Here is a 13,469-nt window from a genome sequence, read left to right as displayed (position 1 = left end):
ATATATATATATATATATATAATATTTATATTTATTACATTAATATGATATTAAAATAAATTTAAACTTTAATTTTATATTATTAATGTAATTAAATAAATGTTTATTATAAATTATTAATTGTAATTATTAGTGATAATACATGAATATAAATTGAAATATGTTCTATATATGTGTGTGTGTGTGTGTGAGTGTAATAATAAATTAATAATACATTTATTAATTAATTTCAATGTTACAGAAAAATTACTGTACTTACATTTTCAATAATTAAACTAATCGATAATGAAACTGGTTATTGATCATTATCATTATTTGGGATTATCAATTAGTTGTCGCAGGCATACCCAACATCCAAACATCATAAAGTGCAGAGACTTCTGACTGTTTCATTCTAAACAAACCTCATCCCATTATTACAGCAGCACAACATCTCTCTCAAACACACAGCCTGCACCAGCCCGTCCACATCTCAGTCATAACCTCGTGTTAGTTTAGCGCTGACACGCTGTAAATGACTCAGTGACGGGGAAGTAAAACGAGTTGGCGCGTGAAGAGCATTCGCTCGTCTGGGAGAGGCGCTAATACTTCAGAGACTGTCTGTGCCGAGCCCAGGTGATTAAACCCCAGCGCTCGCTCAGATGGTGACATGTACAGAAGAGTCGTCCAGACCCCATAACAAAAACCACCTGCATGTACGCTTGTGCGAAGCCCTGGGTGCAAAGTCAAATCAAATATTTGAGGTTGTTAAATCTCAAATAGAATGCTACTTGCTTGCAAATGAAAGTGTTTATGCCTGTGGCGCTACTGCACTTTGAGGTACGGCATGCAGTCGTTCAGCTAGACCGGGTGTCAATAATGAGAATATAATGATGAGGAGTCAGGTTATGATATCGATTTCATATGCAACACATTCAGGTTGAACTGCTCCGCTGAGTGAGGGACGCTTATCAGCTAAACACAGCAAACACACATGTTCTGCACGCTTGAGGGCTTCATACATGAACTTACATGTAAAATTCATATACATAATCATATACAGCTCATTTCTGATGGGGAAAGAGACCTACATCTGAAGTTCTTAGTTATTAAGTTCATAGACGTCAAGGGGAAATTTGCAGCATCATAACTTGATGGACGTAACTGAAAAGAAATATCAAATTATAGGTTTTCATTTTGCCAGACTCATGCGCTGATAGGGACTCCTGATCTCCTTTCAGGCCAGTAATGAGCTGCGGCGGGCTCCTTTAATACAGGCCATAATGTTTTTTTGATTGCCCCATTTAATCTTGCCCTCTTGTGCCGCCCGCAATTGGGGCATCAGACCGTTTCGCAGTCTCGCTCCAAGAGGTTAAACACATTCACATGAGGAGATATAAGGAGAGAAATGTATATGTCCTCATAAATATAATAATAATAATTAATAATAATAATTTGTTACATTTATATAGAGCTTTTCTAGGCACTCAAAGCGCTTTACATATAGAAGGGGGGATCTCCTCAACCACCACCAATGTGCAGCATCCACCTGGATGATGCGACGGCAGCCATATTGCGACAGAACGCCCACCACACACCAGCTGATTGGTGGAGAGGAGAGAGTGATGAAGCCAATCGGATATATATAAATGGGGATGATTAGGAGGCCATGATGGACAGGGGCAAGTGATATTTGGCCAGGATGCCGAGGTTACACCTCTACTCTTTATCGAAGGACATCCTGGGATTTTTAATGACCACAGAGAGTCAGGACCTCGGTTTTACGTCTCATCCCATAATGCAGTGCTTCACGTAGCCAACTCATTCAGGAGCTCAGCACACACGCACAGCACAATCAAGTCATAATAAGTGGGAAACTTCGGATTTTCTACAGGCCAGACTTTCTGAGAGTTAATTAAGGAATCACTGTGGAAGCAAATTGATATTGATCATAAGTTGTAATTATGAATGTTTACAGCACAATTGATTTAGTATGCATTTCGTGCTATTGAAGAACAGCAAGAAATCGTGCTAGAAAGATACTTTTATTTTTTCTCGATATGTGATTAATGTTGGTTTTGCTGTGTTTCACAGAACTAAGATATGCTGTCTTTTGCATGAATATACTCGTGTGTCATCTTCGCTTGTTTGTTCATTTGCATTATAATTATCAGGGCTCGACATTAACTTTTTTGCTTACCAGCCACTGTGGCCAGTGGTTTTCATAGTAGCAAGTGAGTGGCTAGTAAGTTAGTAAGTCAGCATTTTCACTGACCAAAATGTTGTTGTTGGGAAATGTGTTGTTGGCTATATGTAAATGACCACTGTACTCACCCAAATCAAGTCTAGGATGCATATGCGTGTGATTGGTTATAATACGCAACGCGATTATAACAGATGCCTTTTGAGAAGACTACAATAAAATTCAACCCCTCGCCAAATTGGCTAGTGGGAGTGACTGTGTCACACGCCACAGCTGAAATCCAGCCGCAAATGACGGGTTGGTGGGTGTTAATGTCAAGCCATGATTATTACTATTTGATTATTACCCTAAGTATACTCCTGATATGTGACCCTGGACCACAAAACCAGTCATTGAAATTGAGATTTATACATCATCTGAAAGCTGAACAAAGCTTTCCATTGATGTATGGTTTGTTAGGATACGGCAATATTTGGTCGAGATACAACTATTTGAAAATTCTTAGGGTGCAAAAAAGTCGAAATATTGAGAAAAACGCCTTTAAAGTTGTCCAAATGAAAGTCCTTAGCAATGCATATTACTAATAATAATACATTTTTGATATATTTATGGTATGAAATTTACAAAATATCTTTATGGAATATGATCTTTACTTAATATTTTAATGATTTTTGGCATAAAAGAAAAATCGATAATTTTGACCCATACAATGTATTGTTGGCTATTGCCACAAATATACCCGTGCGACTTATGGCTGGTTTTGTGGTCCAGGGTCACATATATTTTTTTCATTTTGGTTCCCCTTTTAGTGATCGCTATAACCCCTTAATCTTGTAACATTTGAAAAATATTAGTTGGACTATTTCTTATGTAGGGAGAAAGAAATACGAAAATTTTCCTTGTTTCAGCCAAAATCACTCAAATGCAAATTGCGTTGTAAACATGCAAGAGATCAATTGATCAACCTCACTCTTTCCAAAGTATGGAAGAATAGATGCTTCCTAGAATCAAGGCCGTAACCAGAGTTTGAAAATGAGTGAGGTCCGGGGTGGGGTGTTAAGAATTGTGCTATAATAATTGTGCTATAAGAATTGTGCTATAATAATTGTGCATTTTCGGGTGGGACAATCCCTTTACAGTTTTTTTCAATTGCTAACAAGCATTGTTCAATACTGAAACCACATTTTCAAAACTTTTCACACATTCAGCAACACACAAGTGTATACGGACGAAACTATGAATAATTTTTCATTGCTTTCAGACAAAATGCATTCAATCACCACATTTTTCAAAATCCACAAACACTTTTGTAATTCACACTCCACAAAGTCAAGTCAAGTCAACTTTATTTATTTAGCGCTTTTTACAATGCCGATTGTTTCAAAGCAGTTTCACAGTGTTAAACAGGAAAATAATACAACAGAATTTGATTCGGCCATACAGCCGCTCCGGAGAAAACGGTGATGTCATGAGTTCAGCAAAAAGAACTCTGAGAGGCGATTTTATGTGCGCACACAAAATCTACGGGAACGGGTAAAATTATACGCAATACGGGCAATCCTACGCCGAAATTCAAGTACTGTAACACCAGAGATGAGAGACTAATACTAATAACTGCTAGTATCTAAGAAAAGCCAGTTCCTCCAGCTTTGAGTGTAAACTTTCAATATGAAAGTTTTTGAGAAACCATCACAATGCATCTGTGAATGTATTTCCCCCCCATCTAGTTATCTGCAGGACAAATTACCTTTCCACATGGTCCAAGTTTCCAGCCACCCCGAGTCCTCCAATAGCGTAGAGTTTCCCATCGTACACCAAGCTGTTGTGCCTGCAGCGAGAGACAGTCATCCGGGACACCAGGTTCCAGTTGTCCAGAAGAGACATGTAGCACCACACATCTGCCACTGTCACCCCTGACTCTGTACCACCTGGAAACAAGACGACACACCATCATGACTTGACATTGCACAATGTCAATGTTGAAAATGCTCTAAAAAAAATTGGGCATAAATTTACACTCATCGAAACAGTTTACCAATGCAGCACGGCCACCAACATTTATAATACGATCTGGGGAACTAGAAGCTTGACAGAAACGTGACCTTCAGGTGATAAAGGATTTGTTGCATTTATCTGGCATGGAAACCAATAGCTGTTTTGATATTGCGAGGCCGGTAGAATCCAGTGATTAATGTGCACCGCAACACCAATTCTTCATCAGATCATTGCAAGAAACAGTCCGCGTCTGGGAAGTGACCACAGATTCTGTTCGCACTTGATCTACGACCTTCCCTCCAAAATCTGACGTACCTGACAGATAAATATTGTCCCCGGCGGAGATGACGCTGAAGAATTCGCGGTCGTAAAACGGGAGGCTGGCCAGAGGATACCATTTGCCGTTCTGCGGGTTGAAGCAGGTGACAGCCGTCAGGGAGCGCTGGGTCATACCGATCGCCTGCCTTCCTCCGACCAACACGATCACCTCTGCTACACCTGCGGGTTAGACGGAGGATACAAATATATGAGCACTTGATGGCCTGTGTGGTGGTAGTGTCCATGTGTTGAAATAGAGAGCCTGACAAAGGTTGGGAGTGCAGTTATTCTTCATGGTGGATTGATGAACTGCAGGGACCCCAAAGAAGATTGCTGTTCCTCTACGCCGTTTCTCAGAGCACAAATCTTATGTGAAAATCTAAAACCCACAGAGCTGCAGTACAAGAGTAAATAAAGGCACACTGGGAAAAAAAACATCTGTATTTTTCTTTCTTTCTATCCATCTATCCATCTATCTATCTATCTGCTATCTATCTATCTATCTATCTATCTATCTATCTATCTATCTATCTATCTATCTATCTATCTATCTATCTATCTATCTATCTATCTATCTATCTATCTATCTATCTATCTGCTATCTATCTATCTATCTATCTATCTATCTATCTATCTATCTATCTATCTATCTATCTATCTGCTATCTATCTATCTATCTATCTATCTATCTATCTATCTATCTATCTATCTATCTATCTATCTATCTATCTATCTATCTATCTATCTATCTATCTATCTATCTATCTATCTATCTATCTATCTATCTATCTATCTATCTTATCTATCTATCTATCTATCTATCTATCTATGTTTATTTATTAAACTTTTTTAAATATTTAAAACAAGAATAAAACTGTAAATACAAAAAAAAATTAAAACATTTTTTACATTCAATGACATTTTAAACATTTTTGGAGTACTCATTTGTGTCAGTAAGATTTTTTTTTTAAATAAAAAAAGTTTAATTAAAACTTTAGAATGGAGACATTAAATTGATTTAAAAGACTTTAGCATTGTTACAAAAGTTTTCTGCTTTAAATAAATGCTGTTGATTTGAACTTTAAATTCATGAAAGAATCCTGACCAAATCAGCATTTTAAAGGTGCACTATGTAACTTTTCCGTCTGCTAGAGGTCGCCTATTCAAAACAAAGGCGTAGTTTGATGACGCCAGTTTGAGCTCAGAATCCTGGGACATGTGGTCTTCACCTCACAGCCGATGGAAAAGAATCGGGATAGGACTCGGGCAGAAATCATGTTCATGGATGTGATTATTAACATTACTGTTATATGAAGCAGAGCAGGACCGAGTGTTGTGGAGCTGAGCAAGGCCGCTGGAGCGATTGCGAGCAGCGGGACTTTTATTATGACACAGTCGCCAGCGCCATTTCCGCTTTTCCGGTCATGAGTATGAGGTAACGCAGCTCTGTTTTAGCCTGGTCCTACCAGACTCTCGTACATTTCATTTGTACAGGGAGTCTGGCCACTCTCCATTGACAAGTTTTAACTTTCTTGAAGGCCGGTACTCTGTTGAAGTTTAAAACTATTGGATCTGCCCGGAGACACTCTGGATCTGCCATAACCAATTTCTAACCTTTGGTCGTGACGTATGTCATCTCAAACTAGCGCACGAGATCAACGTCATCGTTCTCAGCCACTCCCTCTGTTCGCTGATTGGACCAGTTAAAATTTGATCGGAGAAAACCAGAGAATATACCGCAATCCCAGACGGAGTACTGAAGGAAAATGAAAATTGAGCGGAAGTACGTAAGAGGACGGAGCCAGGCTAGCTCTGTTTATCATATTAGATACATCTGAGTGTGTTTAAAATTATGTTATGACGTTACTCTGTGTGTTCGCTCGGTGGCTGCTTTGACACTTGTTCACACTGCAGTGAGAGTAAAGCGTTTCTGCAAAATAAAACCGGAAACCGAGTGTAAATCAGATATGACGCAATTGGCAGGCGACTCCCTCACACGTCCCGGGTTCATTGGTTAAAATATAAATTTTCTCACGATTTACAAATAGTTGGAAACATTTGGGATTTTGTAAGTACTCAACTAAACAAAATATATAACACTGGCCTAGTGGTTTTTGGATATTTTACTGAAAAAAATTTAAATAGTGCACCTTTAAGCAGCGCAACTGTTTTCAACATTGAAAATAATCAGAAATGTTTCAGCAAATAATGTTGAACATTCACCACAGGAATAAATTACATTAAAAAATGTTTTAATAATCTTTCAAAATAATACTGTATTTTCGATCAAATAAATGCTGCTTTGGTCAGCATAAGAAAGAGACTTCTTTCAAAAACGTTTGAAAAATCTTACAAACCCAAACTTTTGAATGTTAGTATATGTAATACAAATGAAAAGAATATTACATCAAATTTAAAATACAACACATAATATCATATTATATAAAAACCAGGTTATCCAGGTTACCCAACACCCAACATGAAGAGTCTGACCGTGCATTTGTGTCCAATGAAGAGTGTAAGTGAATTATCAGAGCTTAACTAAACTCATAACCATCTGTTTGGCTGCATGCCCTCAAGTGTCTTACAGCCCTGGGCACATTGGCTTCAAAACTACATGAACTGCATCACGGGCACCTGCACTCATCCGTGATCCTCTATTCTGCTACTTTCATTTTTGAGAAGTGCTCAGATGAAATATGCCTGTTTAGCACTTGTAAATATAACAAATTCACCATTCTAAACCCCTCTAAAATCTGATTAGATGAGCCAGTATAAGCACACCTGTGTCCACACATACATGGAAGTCATAGCATGGTCTCGGATTTCTACATAAACAGTCTACAGTTAGGCTAATGAATTATATTACTAGAACTGTTTATTAGTGGAAGAAAACATCACTTTTGCTATTGATCATACAGGTTTTACTCATTCAACTTTGTTGTGTAACTCACTGTTTGATGAATGATACCTCAAATCATGTAGTTGATGAGAAGAGGTGTACTATTGCTTTTCTAACCAACCAGATTTGTCACCTGTCAGATGATAAAATGATGAAAAAAGACTGGTTAAAGTAGTAGCTAAAAGTGATGTCCAGAGGGGATATTTTGATTAAACCATACAAGTTTGATTAAACCATCAACATATGAGGAAAGAATTGTATATATATTTAAATATTTTAAATATGAGGGACAAACAAAAAACTAAACTTGGTATTTATTTGACAAAAGCAGCAATGGTTTTAATTAGGGCTGGGTAAAAAAATATTGTTTTCTCGATTTTAATCAATTCTCATTTTTACGAACTGATTCTTATATCCCAAGAATCGATTAGTCATCCTGTTTTCAGTTGATAAATGAACGGGTCATTCTAGCGCGCCTCCCATCCAAAAAATCAATGCTTTGTCACTATTGATATGAAACAAAGTCTCAGTTTACGTCCAATTTATTATGAAATTCAAAAACATAATATCCAGTGTCCAGAAAATGTTCCATATATTGTACCTGATATGTCCAAAATAATCAATATTGAATCAAATCGAAATCGAATTGCAAGCTTGTGAATCGAAATAGAATCAAATTGTGAAATTTGTGTCAATACCCAGCCCAAGTTTTTATTTTACTATGCAAAAACAAAACAAAACAATCAAAAAGCTTACAGGAAAAAGCATAGATTGACTACAACATAATCTGTTATTATACCATGCTCGGCCTGAATACTCAATTCTGATTGGCTGGAAGGTGTGCAATAAAACCGTTTAATGCACAGGTAGTTCCAAGTCAGTTTAACTTTTAAACGTGACTTTTCATAGTAGTAAAATAGCTTTGCTACTGAATCGCAAACTTTATATTTCTCAGCAATGAGTGAGTTACATCGCATTTTTGAATTAAAAACTCACAGCTTCGTTATTAATGGAGAGACAGGCGCTGAACAGACACGGGTATCATCTCTCATCTCATTAATTCATTCAAATAAATGAAATCTTACACACTACTTTATCTCTGAGTCTGATTCAAAGTGGGCAAAATATTAGATCTAACCAGCCGTAACTGACGAAAATAACCCTCAATTTTACCCTTTTGGTCATATTTTGTGCTGCAAACACCAATAACAGCTTGAAGTGGTCAATGCTGGCAAATGACCATGGTATAAGCGGGATATCATGCTTCGCGTCGGGCGGTTCTTTGCCTCCAATCATTTAATGCACATCTAGCCGGGGATTATCCCTTTCTTAATATCTCGTTGGTTCTGTCTTGTTTTCGAATGTGTTCATAATGTCTTTGTATGACAGCCTGGCAAAAAATTATGTCTACACTATTTGGCATGTTTAATTGTGTTATCACTTATAAAACAATTAAAAAAACCATTGACCATTTTTAATAATATTTGATATTTAATTTTAATTTCCTATAGGCCGGACATCACCTTGGGCCAAAACTGCATTGAAAGAGGGTCTTGAGCCATAACTAGAGTCCAGAATGTTATATAGAGGGATTTGGAGGATGTCTCTTTCAACCTTTTTGACCCAGAATATCCTAGCAATACGAGATAAACATAAAATGAAGAAAAAAAAAAAAAAAAAAAACATTCCCAACGACGATAACCTTTTGGCCTTGTTGACTTGGGACCACCTAACAACCACCTCACTGCATTTATCTGCAATAAATGAGGTCTAAATATTCCCGCCGAAGGAAAATGTCCAGAATTCAAGGATCATCCGGTGTAACTCTATCCAGGGTTTATGCTTAGAAAGCCTATTGTTGTGTGTGTAAGGGTTCGAGCGCTCAGACTTCCTGCATCATGTCTACACCGGCGCAGGGCTTGTCATCAAATCGCCTCGCAGAGGCCGGCTTTTGTTTAAGGTGCAGGAAGAAAGGCGTCGAGAGAGCAGAGGAAAGTGAGAGAGCGACGTGAAGACATCCTTGAGCTTCCTTTAACCGCTGGCTCATCTTTCCGAATCAATACTTCCCCTGCGCTCCCCTGACAACAGCCGCCTGCCTGATCCATGGGCTTCTCTCCGCTCCAGCATCCTTCTTTTTACAACATTGTCATTTTTTTCTCCTTCTCCATTTCACTCTGTCTCTTTCTAAATCTTTGCTATTCTCTCCTGACCAGGTAAAAACACAACCAGAGTGGAAATCGAGAGGGGGGAAAAAAAACACTATGAAGGGTTTGGTCTTAACTGAGACATGAGGAAGGGCCAGATTGCACTATTGCTCACCGCTGAAGCATATGGTGCCTGATCTGGTGGAAATCCACTCAGCATCCTTCAGGCAAACATGCAAATGAAGAGAAAGGTGCCTTCTTTACTGTCTGCATTCTGCCAAATCAAAATGAATAGATATTGCATCATTTTTAGACAATTATTGTATTACTGTATCAAGGCAAAATTACATTTATACCTTTAGAAAGTTACGGTAACACTTTACTTAACGTACGGGGTACATTTGATTTGATTTGATATTATTCATTTTATTTTAAATTCTGCACTCCTATGGGTAATTATCATTTAAATCTGACCAATTTTCATATTGTTTGTCATAAATTAACATCTCAAGGTAACTTTATTGAGGACTAGGAATTTCTGTTATGAGACATGCATCAGTTTCATATTGTCCACTGTACAGGACTTACAGCATGCTCTTCAGGCATTTTAGGGAGACATAATAAGTGAATAGGGAAAAAAATTCTACTAGGAAATGATTTCTATGAAATATGAGATATTATGAAAAAGTTGCCAAGCTATTACTTTCATTATTATAGCTACATTTTTCATTACATGTTGCTCAAAGAACACATCAATTAAATTCCTATTAAAAGCTGGCACTAGTATGCATATAAAATGATAACATTTCTAAGCATATTTTGCCAAAATTATTCCATTATCTGTTATAGGAAAAAGCCAGCAAACTAAAAAAACTGGTATCTTGTTTTTATTTTATTATTAACTGAGTCCTGATGTACTCTAAACAGGACATATCCTAATATATTAATAAAAACTTTTTTCCCCCCAGATTTTTTCGCCATTTTTTTCTTATACTCCAAACATTGTAATGACCTTAAAAAATGGGTCTTAGGAGGATAAAATATTGTTTTGATTTAATATTTTTGGTCACTACATAATTGCCATGCATGCTATTTCATAGTATTAGTAAATATGAATAATGTTGACGGAATGTTGACTGGTAGCCTATTCCTGATGATGAATTTCTCAATGTAATTTGCTTATTAAATAAAGAAGAAAAAAACATGGCAGGTCTATAAGAAAAATCCCGTTCAGGCGGAGAGTAAGTAGACGTGCAGTTACTGTCAGCAAAAACTTTCATTTCACTGTAACCCCTAAAGGGCAAACACAGTCATTTCTTATTTCCTGTGAGATTTGAGTCTGTTCGAGCAGCAGATGACCTTTTTCAGCCTTCAACAGTGCTGCTAAAGCAAACGCTGAATTCCTTAATGAGGTGCGCTGACTTTAATTGAGGTACCTCCATTCATCAGCCTAAATCATGCTGAATCATGGAAAAGTCAGTGAAAGTCGCGTGACGTGTAGCCAAGTATGGTGTCCAATTCTCGGAATTTGTGCTCTGCTTTTCACCCATCCAAGTGCACACACACAGCAGTGAGTACTGAACACACACACACACCGGAACAGTGGGCAGCCATTTTACTCAAGGGCACCTCAGTTGTGGGTAATGAGTGTGGATTCGAACCCTCAACCTTCGGGTTATAAGTTCGACTCTAACCATTAGGCCACAACTGCCCTTCCAAAAACGAAAACAGGAAAACTAAGTGAGAAAAGTGGACCAATAGGAGTTCAGCCAGAACCTGTCAATCAAGCTGGAAAGGGGGCGGAGCACACGGTTCCCACATCTACTTTTCCTCTTTGCCGGCTTCCACCCACTTATGTCGACGCTAGCAGGAAGTGATACGCATTTTTGACAGGTGAGCTTCTCCACGCTCTGAGTGCACAGCCTCCCACAGGACAATCACCCCCGTCTCTTTCGCCTCACTTCCCCTTAATGAGTCCTATCTATGGCATTGGCTCAGCGGCTGCCATCGGTAAATAACGGTTTGCCAGACGAGACGTCAGGATGGCCAGGTAGCTCTCATCCCCAACTGAGCTAAAGAGCGATAATGATAACATCCAGGGCCAGGAACGGCAGTAAATAACTGTCTCTTTTTCTCTCCTCCTGAGCTCAATCTCTTCTTCACAGTGGGAGGAAACCCAAACCTGCTCAAAACCGCCACCAACTTGGCCTAGAACAAAACCCCAGATCCCCTGGCCAAGACCGGTCTGCTCACAAGGGCTTGATTTTCATCTAATTGCCCTTGTCTTGCTCTCTCCGACCATTAAAAGCTGGATGAGGAAGAGCTCTTTGAGTCCAGAAGAGATGAAGTTCTCTCTCTCTCCTCCGAGACTCTCCGACTGGCTGCGGTCGCGGGCATGGATAAATTGCAGCTTTGAACCCGCTTGTCAGGAAGACGTGCTGGGCAGGTGACGCTGCGGGCGCCCCTGACCATCTGAACTCTATATATGTGTGCTTTTACCCCTGTCTTTTCGCTACTCTTCATTCCAGTCCCGCCGGAGTGAGTCAAAAAGCATTAAATGAAAAGAGAGGATAAGTTGGCTGAAAAAGTCATTAAGCTCTACCTCAGAAGTACATTTTCTGGGGACGATGATGATGATGTAGTAAGGGATAAAATGAAAACCATTTTGCTTGCCTAACAAGAATGCATGTACAAAGTGCCCTTTAAAGCTTTCTGTAACCTTGCGGTTTCTCACTCCTTCTCAGCTTTTACTGCATATCATGGCAAACAAAAGAAGTGGGAATGTTTACTGGACACTCTCTGTTTCCAGCTCAGACACTGCAGTAATTGTCTCATGTACCCAAGTGGTTTAATACTGGCATATTGGCAAACTGACCCTTTGATGAGCTCCGCCGCACTTGTTTACTGTTGCTAACTCAGAAAGGCTTTATACATTCTAGGGTTGTCAAACGTACCGGTAATACTGGTACCAGTCGATTAAAAAAACAGACTGTAGTACAAAGCATATTTGCTACCTGCTGATAGACGCTGCTTTCAGACGCTCTCATTCGTGTTTGTTTGAGCACTCTTTGAGCATCAAAGGTTTATATTAACAGTGTGTTTTTACTAGTGTTGAGCATTGTAGCCAATCACAATCATTTCTGTTGAGAGCGTGAATGCAATAGCCAATCAGGGTGCCAGTCAGTAAGGAAGTCAAAATCCGCTGAAAACGCACAAGGTTTTGTTTGGATCTCCTTTCATTATAACTTACAAAGTGTAAGCATGATGTAAATAAGAGATTAATTGTACAATTAAGCAGTGATGGACAGTAATATATAAATATATATTTGGGCTGTCAATAGATAACATTTTTTAATCTTGATTTGTGATGCAGACTGAATCATAATGACACCGTGTTCGTTTTGTTGGCCCCCCGTTTAAGCCAGGTTTCCCCCAAGGTTTTTTTCTCCATTCTGTCACCTGATGGAGTTTGGGTTCCTTGCCTCTAGCTTGCTTAACCCTTGTATGGTGTTCGGGTCTGTTGGACCCGTTTTCACTTTTTATCAAAAGAAAAATGATACGATTAATCATTTTTTCAAACTGAGACTCATTGGCCTTGGCTCATTTTCTGTGAGGAATATATATCAGAACACATTTTCAATGACCACACACTGTACACCCCCCCTACACATTTATATTACACACAGGATGTTCGGGTCCACTGGACCCGGGGCTAATAAAAGTGTGGAAATTGTAGGTCCTGTGTACCTTTACTCTGTCCTCCTCCTGTCAGGGCCTGCTGTTAGTGTGTGTATGTTCATGTGGTTTATGAGGACACAAATGTGTATAATGACATGGGTATTACAACGTAAACATGGTTTATGACGACATCTGTGTCCTCATACTAAAACATACTAAATGGTGTTTTTTGAAATTCAAAAAATGCCAA

At 38.7% G+C, this 13,469-nt stretch overlaps 1 protein-coding gene across 2 annotated transcripts in view; it reads right to left on the bottom strand.

Annotated features, from left to right (window-relative positions):
* klhl29 (kelch like family member 29) overlaps positions 1-13,469 on the bottom strand; it is a 410,063-nt gene that overhangs the window by 37,367 nt on the left and 359,227 nt on the right. For both annotated transcript variants that reach the window (XM_079832066.1, XM_079832067.1), the window contains 2 exons: positions 4,493-4,675; positions 3,930-4,110 (listed from right to left, as the gene is read on the bottom strand). In XM_079832066.1, the coding sequence (XP_079688192.1) occupies positions 3,930-4,110; positions 4,493-4,675 (364 nt within the window). The remainder of the gene's footprint in view (positions 1-3,929; positions 4,111-4,492; positions 4,676-13,469) is intronic.

Source organism: Gobio gobio, assembly GCF_949357685.1.
Source record: "Gobio gobio genome assembly, chromosome: 12".
In the NCBI taxonomy this organism is placed as follows: domain Eukaryota; kingdom Metazoa; phylum Chordata; class Actinopteri; order Cypriniformes; family Gobionidae; genus Gobio; species Gobio gobio.
Note: the sequence above shows the minus strand (reverse complement) of the source record. Positions and strands in the feature narration are given on the sequence as shown.